The following is a 13,132-nucleotide window of genomic DNA, read 5'->3' on the forward strand; positions in this document are numbered from 1 at the left end:
ATTCTACATATTTTTGGTAAAAAAAACCCCAAAAAATCGCAATAAGAGTATATTGGCTGGTTTTGCGCAAAAGTTATAGCTTCTACAAAATAGGGGATAGTTTTATGGCATTTTTATTATTTATTTATTTTTATTAGTAATGGCGGCGATCTGAGATTTTTATCAGGACTGCAACAATATGGCGGACACTTTTGACACTATTTTGGGACCATTGTCATTTATACAGCGATCAGTGCTATAAAAATGCACTGATTACTGCGTAAATGACGAAGTAGAGAAAAAAAAGTCCTGGACAGCCACACTCAAAATAATGAATTACCTTTCTTGAATGATGATCATAAACGACGCATGCCACAGCAGAAAATTGTAGGAAATCTGACGCGTTTCACACTGTAGTAGTGCCTAATCATTTAGCATAGGCACTTCCCCATTTTGCAGCTCTGTGACACGATCACCGGGAGACCGGCGGGCATCGAATCCGCGGGTCACACAGGCACAGTCACACTGTACGCGGCGGGCGCACATGCGCTAGCCCCACCAATTAAAGCGGGATGTACAGGTACACCCATTTGCCCAACGCTGCCATTATGCCGACGTATATCGGTGTGCAGCAGTCGGCAAGTGGTTAATTCTGCTTTAAAATAGTTAGTTTGGACCAAGCTGGTCCAAACCTTTTTTTCTTCCTTAACAAATGCACCCCCTGGGAGAGCTGTATAAATATGTAGCATCAGCTGTATACAGCGCTGGGTTCCCAGAACAAAATCAAGTCTGAGTGCTGCTCAGCCAATCACAGGAAGCTCTCAGTTCAAGCTAAATTATCAGCTAATGCTTGCTTGTAAAAAATACTCCAGCTCACACTTTTTTACACACGTTTGTAGTTGTACATATGTACTTTTACACACTGTGAGGGATTATCTCAGCAGCAGGTTGTGTGCGATCCCCTTGGATGAGTCTACAGCACCGCTAATAGGCACAGCAGGTCTTGGTTAAAATGCACACAATGTTCCTTAATCTATTTCCAGAATGGGCGGGTGTCAAAACAAAGCAAACAAGAGAAGAAGTTGACAAGAGTGGCAAGGATTTACTAACACACTGATCCCTGGCTAAAGCCTAGTACACATGGTGAGATTATCCGACGATCGTCCGGTTTTTTTTTTTATGGTTTTTTTTTTTGCATGCTAGTCTCATCTCGAAAATGAATAGGTTACTAAAGTCACGAAAAATTCCCGTATGACAGAATTAAAATTCGCAAGTGATGTAATGTATTTGTATTTTCGGATGAAAACTGTACTGATTTTTTTTTTTTTTTTTTAATTAAATTTTATTAGAATTCAGTTTAAAGGATCACTAAAGTTATTTTTTTTTTTTTAAATAACAAACATGTTAAACTTACCTCCACTGTGCAGCTCGTTTTGCACAGAGTGGCCCCGAACCTGGTCTTCTGGGGTCCCTCAGCGGCTGTCTCAGCTCCCCCCCGCAAGGGCTCCCTTGCATAGTGTTGAGTGCTTGCGGGTGCGCTCCGGTGATACAGCCGGCGGCCATAGCCACTCACTGTATCACTCGGAACCGCCCCCCCCCCGGCGCGCCGCGTCATTGGATGTGATTGACAGCAGCGCAAGCCAAAGCCTGCTATCCCACATTTGTTGGCGGAGAGTCTGAAGGAGCGTACTAACGGTTGGATTTTAGGCAGTCTGTCATCACACAATTCCCTGCCGAAAATCCGATCGCGTGTGCGAGGCTTAACATGCACAGAGAACTGGTACCAGGGTGGAGCATCTTCCTAAGCAGACTGGGAGTTTCATAGAGCCCAGAGTATTCAGACCCGATTCAGCTGGGCTCATTAACCTCTTCACCAGCCGAGCAACCAACCAACCTCACCACATAGCAAAACAAAAAGTCTGCATCCTACCTGAACTTGGGACAACTATATCTCCCTAGTCAGGTTTTTAATTCCGTCTGCATGTCTACGGTGTATTGATTTTCTACTTGCTCTGTAGAGTCACCAGGGGGGGAAGTAGGGGGAAATCTTGGTATCGGGACAAAGACAGCATTATAGGCACATATTCTTAACCAGCCCATCGACTTCATCATCAAAGGGTATGCTTTAACCATTTTCCGACTTGGCTCACACCGATATACAGTCGCCAGAATGGCATACCCGTATGTTATTCCGTAAAAGCAGGATAGCGGGGCGCGCGGGCCCATGGGCCCTGCGGACTCAATGTCTGCCGACGGCCCACTATCACGGTGAGGAGAGACAGAACGGGAAACTGCCTATGTAAACAAGGCATTTCCCTGTTCTGCCTTGTGACATGACAGATCTACTGCTCCCAATGATCTCTATCATGTTTCAGTGAGCCCATCCCCCCTACAGTTAGAACACATCCAGGGAACACATTTTACCCCTTCCCTGCCAGTGTCATTTTTACATTGATCACGAAAGAAGAGGGGGTTCCCCTAAGTGGACTTTTTAGGCAACTGATAATATTCTAATAAGCATATACAAGAGTAATAGAATAACAACATTTTTTATTGATAATTAAACATGATTAAAATAAAGTGAAACATTGATTCGTCACAGTACAGTTCATTGCTATCACCATAAACAAGGGATTTTTTATGAAGAGTTCTCCTTACACCCAGATTGTAGATTGATCAGTACATTTTTATAGCACTGATCAATGTAATAATGCCACTGGTCCCCAAAAAGTGTAACTTCGGGTCAGATTTGTCTGCTGCAACGTCACAGTCCCGCTAAAAATCGCAGATCGCCGCCATTACCAGTATAAACAAAAAAAAAAAAGCCCCTAAATTGATCCCGCAGTTTGTAGACTCAATAACTTTTGCGCAAACCAATCAATATACACTTATTGATTTTTTTTTTTTACGAAAAATATGTAGAAGAATACATATCGGCCTAAACTGATGAATAAATTTGTTTTTTTATTAAAAAAAAATATATTTTTTTTTCTAAATTGTCGCTCTTTTTCTGTTAATAGCACAAAAAAATAAAAACCACAGAGGTGATCAAATACCATCAAAAGAAAGCTCTTTTTGTAGGAAGAAAAAAAAAAGACATCAATTTTGTTTGGGCACAACGTTGCACAACCGCGCAATTGTCAGTTAAAGCGACGCAGTACCGTATCGCAAAAAATGCTTTGGTCATTAAGGTGGCAAATTCTTCTGGGGCTGAAGTGGTTAAAGCAGTTGTACAAACAGTGCATCAATCAATGTATTGGGACCTCTAGAAGTTAAGATTGGTTCTATCTATTTAGGGTATACATATAGCCAAATCTACAACAAAAATGTAAGCCAATCTGAAATTCCAACCTAACTTTGTATAGATGGCTTTAACTACTTAAGACCGCCCACCACAGATCTACTGCGGCAGGGCGGCTCTATTGTGCGAAACGACGTACCCGTAGCATCATTTCGTGCAATAGATAGCAGGGGGGGCGCGCACAGATTGGCCACAGGGGGGACCCGCCAATCCTTAAACAGAGAGGCGGAACAGCAATCTGCCTATGTAAACGAGGCAGATCGCCGTTCTGACAGGGAAGAACACAGTGATCTTGTGTTCCTGCCAAGCAGGAACTCGGATCTCTGTGTTCACCAAGTCAGTCCATCCACCACACAGTTATAAAGCATCGCCTAGGGCAGTGATGGCGAACCTTGGCACCCCAGATGTTTCCCATGATGCTCATGCACTCTGCAGTGTAGGTGAGCATCATGAGAAATGTAGTTCCAAAACATCTGGGGTGCCAAGGTTCGCCATCACTGCCCTAGGGACACACTTAACTCTTTGATCGCCCCTGGTGTTAACCCCTTCCCTGCCAGTGTCACTAGTACAGTAACGGTGCATATTTTTAGCACTGATCACTGTAATAATGTCACTGGTTTCCAAAAAAAGTGTCAGGTGTCCGATTTGTCCACCGCAATGTCGCAGTCCCACTGATCGCCACCATTACAAGTAAAAAAAATAAATAAAAATGCCATAGTTTGTAGACATGATACACTTTGCACAGGCCAATCAATATACGCTTATTGGGATTTTTTTTTTACCACAAAATATGTAGCAGAATACATATTGGCCTAAATTGATGAAGAAATGCCATTTTTTACTTTTTTTGGATACGTTTTATAGCAGAAAGTTAAAGCGGGGGTCCACCTATCTATCGTTTTTTTTTTTGGAGTTCATTCACAAACTTTTCTTCTCAGCATTACATACTCACATATTGTGTGTAATATGTCCGCCTGTGTCAGATTTCGTCGGAAAGAATAACTTATATTATTCACTGCAGGCGGTTTCCATCTTCATTGTGGGCATTTGAAGCCCACAAGCATTTATTTCCTGGATGTGGTGAATGCTGTGCTCCCAGCATTCACCGCTCGTTCCCGCACATGCTCAGTAGCATCCTGGGAAGCCTGAGACTAGCTCCCAGGAATCTGGGAGAGGCTAGAAACACGCCTACTCCCATGGGAGGAGAACCAGGAAGTGCAAAGAAGAATAGAAAAATAAAAGGTAATTACGGCGATTTAAATTTTTTTAAACGGCATGTCAGCATCTAGGCAAGGAAGAGAATACATACAGATATTGTTCAAAATTTGGGTGGAACCCCGCTTTAAAAAAATCATTATTTTTTTTTAATTGTTGGTCTTTTTTTGTTTATAGCGCAAAAAAGAAACTGTAGAGGTGATCAATTACCACCGAAAAAAAAAGCTCTATTTGTGGGGGAAAATACCATTTTTTTTTCTGGTACAGCGTCGCATGACCGCGCAATTGTCAGTTAAAGTAATGCAGTGCCGTATTGCAAAAAATGGCCTGGTTCGGAAGGGGGTAAAACCTGCTAGAGCTGAAGTGGTTAAGGATGTGGGAAGAGCTATAATTAATAAAATGTAAATAACCAGAATCCAGACTGCCTTACTGAAAAGAATTACATTGCATTTATACTTGGCACTACTGAGCGTCTGTCATTGGGTTTTTGGCAGCTCCATTTAAGCTGATGTGGGTGGGTTGTCTGCATGCAAATTCCAGGACCAGACAACTTCCTACTTTGCTGGTGCAGTGAGTTGGATGTTTTCCTGGTGAGACTTTGCTGGAACAGACTGGGGATGTATGGCTGTGTTCCAAAGCACCAATACTTTATATAGCTAATCACTCTCTAGCTAAGCAAGGGCTGATGACAACTCCTCGGCTGCTTAGAATATATTAAAAGTTGAAAATTTAAAACTACCCTTGCAGCGAGCCCCAACACAAGGGTTAAATGTTCATTTTCATCTAGGGTAGCAGTAAAAAGCCCTTTTATTTAACATATTCCTCTGTCCCACAGCCTTCCTTTTCTTAGATAGATAGATAGATAGATAGATAGATAGATAGATAGATAGATAGATAGATAGATAGATAGATAGATAGATAGATAGATAGATCATCTACACATGCATATATACACACACAGTATCTCACAAAAGTGAGTACACCCCTGACATTTTTGTAAATATTAAATATTTTGTAATATCTTTTCATGTGAAGAACACTGTCAACACTGAAGAATTGACACTTTGCTACAATGTAAAGTAGTGAGTGTACAGCTTGTATAACAGTGTAAATTTGCTGTCCCCTCAAAATAACTCAACACACAGTCATTAGTGTCTAAACCTCTGTCAACAAAAGTGAGTACACCCTTAAGTGAAAATGTCCAAATTGGGCCCAAAGTGTCAATATTTTGTGTGGTCACCATTATTTTCCAGCACTGCCTTAACCCTCTTGTGCATGGAGTTCACCAGAGCTTCATAGATTGCCACTGAAGTCCTCTTCCACTCCTCCATGACGATATCACAGAGATGATGGATGTTGGAGACCTTGTGCTCCTCCACCTTCCGTTTGAGGATGTCCCACAGATGCTCAATAGGGTTTAGGTCTGGAGACATGCTTGGCCAGTCCATCACCTTTACCCTCAGCTTCTTTAGCAAGGCAATGGTCGTCTTAGAGGTGTGTTTGGGGTGGTTATGTTGGAATACTGCCCTGTGGCCCAGTCTCTGAAGGGAGGGGATCATGTTCTGCTTCAGTATGTCACAGTACATGTTGGCATTCATGGTTCCCTCAATGAACTGTAGCTCCTCAGTGTCGGCAGCACTCATGCAGCCCCAGACCATAACACTCCCACCACCATGCCTGACTGTAGGGAAGACACACTTGTGGTAACCAGGTGAGGAGTACAAATACAACACACGCCTGACACCATCTGAACCACATGGGTTTATCTTGCTCTCATCAGACCACAGGACATGGTTCAAGTAATCCATGTCCTTAGTCTGCTTGTCTTTAGCAAACTGTTTGCGGCTTTCTTGTGCATCATTTATAGAAGAGACTTCCTTCTGGGACGACAGCCATGCAGACCAATTTGATGCAGTGTGCGGCGTATGGTCTGAGCACTGACAAGCTGACCCCCCACCCCTTCAACCTCTGCAGCAATGCTGGCAGCACTCATACGTCTATTTCCCAAAAAGACAACCTCTGGATATGACGCTGACCACGTGCACTCAATTTCTCAATTTCTTTGACCATGGTGAGGCCTGTTCGGAGTGGAACCTGTCCTGTTAAACCGCTGTATGGTTTTGGCCACCGTGCTGCAGCTCAGTTTCAGGGTCTTGGCAATCTTCTTATAGCCTAGGCCATCTTTATGTAGAACAACAATTATTTTTTTCAGATCCTCAGAGAGTTCTTTGCCATGAGGTGCCATGTTCAACTTCCAGTGACCAGTATGTGAGAGTGAGAGCGATAACACCAAATTTAACACACCTGCTCCCCATTCACACCTGAGACCTTGTAACACTAACGAGTCACATGACACTGGGAGGGAAAATGGCTAATTGGGCCCAATTTGGACATTTTCACTTAGGGGTGTACTCACTTTTGTTGCTAGCGGTTTAGACATTAATGGCTGTGTGGTGAGTTATTTTGAGGGGACAGCAAATTGACACTGTTATACAAGCTGTACACTCACTACTTTACATTGTAGCAAAGTGTAATTTCTTCAGTGTTGTCACGTGAACACATGTTGTCCTCTCTCGCTCTCTCGCTCTCTCTCTCTATATATATATATATATATATATATATATATATATATATATATATATATATATATATATATATAAAAATATGGTTTAGTATATCAGGCATGGTTTTCAATGACTATGATGAAAAATCAAAACTCCCTGCAATAGATAATAGTTTTGACCTATAAACCAAGTATCCATTTCAATGTTGAAATGCTGACTTCAGCAATCCTTATTGTGCACCTGGGGAATCTCGAACAACAAAGTACTGTATAAAAAGTGACAAGCCATGACTGATCGCAGCACGCCCAGGTACGCGTACACGTCACTATTGTAAGCATGTATGTGTCCAGTTATAATTACATGATATTGGATTTGAAAGGTTTATTGCAGTTATCAGCTGTGAAAGGTGTGCATTCCATTCGACAGGATTGGAAGCAGTCCAACAAAAATGACAGAGCTTTCCAAAGATCACGGTGGACCTTGCATAACAATTACAAAGCCATGTAAATAGCAACACAAAACAATTTGAAATAGAAGGCCAAAGCGGTGACATCCTGGCATTTTCACTCTGATTTGCCTGCACACATCTAAACAGATGCCATCATTCAGATATACATGTGCTAGTAAATACATTATTGACAGTCAATGTTTTAGACTTCTATGTAGTGGTGGGATATATGTAGTTCAAGACATTTGGGCATTTGTACTTTCTGGTTATCATTTTGAAGTTTCTTTTCTTGTGTTTTATTGGCCACTGTGAGCTTGTGTGTCAGGCCAAAACATTTGTTACGTTTCTCTGGGGTCCTGGTAGTTTGAAGTTCCTTTTCTTAAATGGTCATGTAGGGCAGGAGGGTAGTATGTGTCTGGAATGAGAACTGAGTACTTTAGGGAAATTACATGAATATGAGGGGAGTCTTGAAGAAAAGGGCCTCAAAAGTCGCTCAGGTTTAAATTTCGGAGAGACGGGGGAATCGGGTCTACTGAAAATGGGTCTGAATAGGTGAGATGGGGTCTGCTCGAATAGCTGAGGCTGGTCCGAGATGGGTAACTTTATTCCAAGGGCCAAAAGTAGAACTTTGAAGTGCTGGTGGAAAAGCAGGATTAGTGAAAAGGGGTGTCATAGGGCCAATATAGTTAGAAACCCAAAGACTGTATGGTCTGATCCCATATACAGATGGTTTGTTTGTGAGGCCAGGAAATGGTTTAAGGCCTTTGCCAAGACCAGGAAAGGTCCATGGCAATGCCAGAAAGGTTAGTAGGTGCCAACAAGTGCTGATTTGCAATAGTCACAGCTTGTAGCTGTTGGCCTTCTTTCATCTCAGGCAGGGGTCTCAAACTGGCGGCCCTTCAGCTGTTGCAGAACTACAGGCAGAAGTCCCATGAGCCATTGCAAGGCCAACAGCTACAAGCATGACTCCCACAGGCAGAAGCATGATGGGACTTGTAGTTCTGCAACAGCTGGAGGGCCACCAGTTTGAGACCCCTGATCTTAGGCATTGATAAGGTTCTATGACATATACTGGGGCGGTTATTGTTCCAGGTGAAAGTAAACAATTGCTGGAAGTGTTTAGAAAAAAAGGACATGGTGGCATTAACAGGGACTGTCTGGAAAATGTAAAGAAACAGTGGGAGAACATCTATTTTAAGGATATTAATTCTACCAAACCACGAGAAACCTTTGGAAGTATATCTGTTCAGGTAAATTTCTCTTTTTTTCAGCAGTGATAAATAATTTAGAGGAGAAAGTGGTCAGGTTCAAGGGGAGATGTATTCCCAGAGTGCAAAGAGGAGGCGCACATCTTAAATGGAAAATGATCTCCCAGCTGTTGTAGTTGAGCTGGTGGTAGAGAGACAGTTAAGATCTCTGATTTAGTGAAGTTCACTTTAAAGTCACAGTAAGAACTCGCGCTTTGGAACTCTTGAATGACTGAAGGCATGGATAGATGAGAATGTGTCACATACATGAGGTCCACGAATAAGGCTAATTTTGAATGATAAGGGCCTATTTGGAATCCTGAAATGTTGGAGTTTTGATGCAATGTAATGGAAGATGTAAGCGGCATGCGATCTTCTTTCTTCCCCAGCTCTCTGTCATTCTCTGCAAAGAACTTGGCTCCACCCACATCACTCATTCACATAGCTCTGTGAATAGAAAATGACAAGGTCCGGCAGTCTTTGCGCCTGTTGGCTTGTAGTTCTCAATGAACTACCACGGCGTTGTTTAGCGCTAAGGTACTTCATTGATGCTTCAGGTTAGTGTGTAACTGCATGATGTACAGCCAAGTAGCTTTCACACAGTCTGCGAGAGCCCTGCATTGCACCCATGATCTGCTGATTGTGGGTGCAATGCTTTCCAGGCTTCCGACATAAAAAGAGGAGATGAGGGACAACCCCGACAGGTACCATTTCTGATTGCAAAGGTGGGAGCACAAGATACATTTAGCTGTATGAATTTTCAATTTACACGGGCAAATGCCTTTTCAACATCAATTGACAGGTATAGGTGGATTAGGTGCAGTAGAAGACCACTTGCAAGGCCTTTGGATTAGATGTTGAGATAATTCGAGCACAGGGAATGGCCTGTTTCGGGATTGAGATAAGTGCCTCAGGGGACTGGGGGTTAAATGTGACCTCGCTGAAAACTTTTGTCATAAAAGGTCTAGAACAGTGTGTTTTATAAAATACAGGGGTAAAACTGTCAGGGCCAAGCTCTTTCTCACAGCATTGCTCTAGGATATTGTACAATGCTTGATTGAAGTCCCTAAACATTTGTAGAATTGTGGAATGTGTGGATATCAATTTGGCGTTAGAATGCTTAAGGTGGGAGATGAAGGTATGTTAGGTTCTGAAATGAAGGGGCCTAGCTAGTGATCTGCATTGATTACTAAATTTATATAGAGCTATTTTGTTTTTACAAGTGACCAAAGAATCCCTTGTCGCATTTTAGTTTGGGTAGTTCAAGAACCAACGCAAAGGGAGAATTGTTACGACTGGTATTCAGTTCACAAAGTTTGGTCAATGTGGATGTGATACCAGCTGCAATTTTTTTTTTTGGCCTTGTTCCTTGTTGAAGGAAAATCACTCGGAGGACTGCTTTGAGGTCTTAAGGCAGGGATTTCAAACTGGCGGCCCTCCAGCTGTTGCAAAATTACAATCCCCATGAGGCATTGCAAGGCTGACAGTTACAAGCATGACTCCCATGGGTAGAAGCATGATAGGACTTATAGTTTCGAAACAGCTGGAGGGCCATCAGTTTGAGACCCCTGGCTTACGGTAAAGGAGTAGGGTCTTTAGAATGATCAAGTTCTTAATTGCTTCAGCAATTTTATTTTGACAATTCCAATTCATTATTCAAGAGAGTCTTTGAGGCACCAGATACACTCCTTCATTGGTGAGTTTGGTACTGTTATGCCCTGTACACACGGTCGGATTTTCTGACGGAAAATGTGTGATAGGACCTTGTTGTCGGAAATTCCGACCGTGTGTGGGCTCCATCACACATTTTCCATCGGATTTTCCGACACACGAGTTTGAGAGCAGGCTATAAAATTTTCCGACAACAAAATCCGTTGTCGTAAATTCCGATCGTGTGTACACAAATCCGACGGACAAAGTGCCACACATGCTCAGAATAAATAAAGAGATGAAAGCTATTGGCTACTGCCCCGTTTATAGTCCCGACGTACGTGTTTTACGTCACCGCGTTCAGAATGATCGGATTTTCCGATAACTTTGTGTGACCGCGTGTATGCAAGACAAGTTTGAGCCAACATCCGTCGGAAAAAATCCTAGGATTTTGTTGTCGGAATGTCCGATCAATGTCCGACCGTGTGTGCGGGGCATAAGAGTCTCTCCCCTGGCCACTTAGTGTTCACAAAAGTGCTTGCCCCCATTACTTGTCCTTTTGTGGACCCAGGAAACTTATGTCACAGGGTATTTGGATGACCTTCTGCTGAAAGGACACCTAAGCCACAACCCTAGCTGCAAATGTCTGAAAAATGTTCCAATTTCTTCAAACCTTTGACTGCCTAATTAAATTTCCAAAGCCTGCCTTCCAGCCCCATGTGCAGACCCTCAGATCCAAGAGGCACCTCTCCATTTGCTTCTGCACAAGGACTCTGGGCCTAATGGTAGCCTCCTTTTTGAAGCAGTTCCCTTTTCCCAGTTTCACTCCACCATGTGAATCATGCAAATCCACGCTGTGGATTGTCCTATGAATCTATCCACCCAGACAAAAATCTCCCTGGCATAGTGCAAATACAACTCCTTCCTGGAGTCAGAAAAACAATTCCTTCCCATGACCTGGAAGGTGGTGACAAAGGACAACAGTTTTACTACTCCCTGACTGTCCAGGCGACCTGGTTTTCAGAGGACTCAAGACTCCCAACAACATTCTAGATCTGGGAGCAATTTAAGGTACCTCTACAACACTGGACCCTTCCTCTGCAAGGTCACCTAGTTTTTCATTTGTGTTGTAGCCAGTAGATACTCCATTCAGGCTGATATACCTTCCCTTTGATAATAATTGACTGTTACACAAGATACAGGTGGAAAGGGGTTTTGGTGATCCATATGGCACCAAAATTGGCTCTGAATAATGTGATACACAGACCTTCAGCCTTTTCCAAACAGACCACACATGCTGGTCTGCTTTTCAGTCAGGTACTAAGCGGATACCCTCTTTGGGCTGTGGAAGTGATTGGGCAGCTGTATTACTTTCACATTAAAGTCCACTGCCTGCTTTGCAAATGTAAAGTTTAAATAGTTTGTTTGGACCAAGCTTGGCTGAGGCAGGCTGAGGTCACAGTCTCTGACTCAGCCTTTTATAGGGAGCTTTGTATTCTGTGAATGAATACAAAGCTTCCTCTGATTGGCTGAGTACTGCTCAACCTGACACTATTTTGTCCTAGGAATGGTACAAGGAGGTCTTGTCCCACTGCCGGAACACAGCGCTGTATACTGTATGTAGCTGAGGCTACAAACCGATTATACACGCTGCATCTTTGTGAAGTTCATTCGGACCAACAAACTATTTAACCTTCACTAAAATCTAGAAATCCGCTTTAAAAAAAAGGAATGCGTTTAAAATCCCAGTGTACCAACCAAATGGCACTGGTGGACAAGTGGTTAATCATTCTTTAACCAAGAAGATAAATTGGTTAATCAAGAATGACATTTTCCACCTGTTTGTTGTGGAGGTTTGCAGGTCATTAAACTGGTTGTAAAGAATTACAGATCCTTTGGCAAGTCAAACAGTAATGGTACATTTAGTACTAATGTGTATTATATGTACAGTATGTGTTTGCTTGGAGTGTTTGCTTAAATCGGTTTAGCTGTGTGTCTGTAGAAATAAGGCAGTCCAGTATGGACTGGTGTGAAAGGTTCAGTGCTATCTATAATATATGTACATCTATAAGTGAATAAAAAAATAAATAAAAAAAAAACGCTATAAAATAAACAAAGGTTTTTTTTCCGCACTTACCTTGCTCAAAATATCTCCAATTTTCTCTACAAATGCATTGTCAGACCTGGCTTTGAAGGTGCCGTTTTTCATATACTTGCTGCTCTGTAAATCATAAAAGAATAATGGGGGTTGTTTTAAAAAATATATATATATATGGGTGTAAGGTATATTTTTTAACTAAAGACAGACCAAAGCAATTTGAACAGATAAAAATATACTTAACAGAAGCATTTTAAAAAAGGTACAAATATTTATCAACCGCTCATACTATTTACTCCTTTTCAAAAAGCCTTCTAGTGAATTGGAAGATAAAATGGTTGCTTAACATACTGTATATACAGAAAGATAATAGCTGTGAACAAGGAAAATGTGTCCACAAAACAGGTGGGACCTGAGGCCAGTCTGGAGAAACACTGCATTAGAGAGACACGTCATGTTGGTACTCAGCTTTATTACAGGGAACAAAGGAACAGGGAACAGGCAACGCTTTTACAAAGGAAATCAATACTTAATAGCATGGAGCCCTTCAGACCAGGATGTGTAAAAAGTACTGGGGCCTAGGGAGGGAACATAGAAGGCTTGAAAGAATTTTCGTTGCTTATTTTTTAT

General features: G+C 42.2%; 1 protein-coding gene across 1 annotated transcript in view; it reads right to left on the bottom strand.

Annotated features, from left to right (window-relative positions):
- LOC141114077 (cadherin-like protein 26) overlaps positions 1 to 13,132 on the bottom strand; it is a 177,405-nt gene that overhangs the window by 6,213 nt on the left and 158,060 nt on the right. Inside the window, exon 19 of the mRNA XM_073607538.1 lies at positions 12,542 to 12,625. Coding sequence (XP_073463639.1) covers positions 12,542 to 12,625 — 84 coding nt within the window. The remainder of the gene's footprint in view (positions 1 to 12,541; positions 12,626 to 13,132) is intronic.

Source organism: Aquarana catesbeiana, linkage group LG12, assembly GCF_042186555.1.
Source record: "Aquarana catesbeiana isolate 2022-GZ linkage group LG12, ASM4218655v1, whole genome shotgun sequence".
NCBI classification, from domain to species: domain Eukaryota; kingdom Metazoa; phylum Chordata; class Amphibia; order Anura; family Ranidae; genus Aquarana; species Aquarana catesbeiana.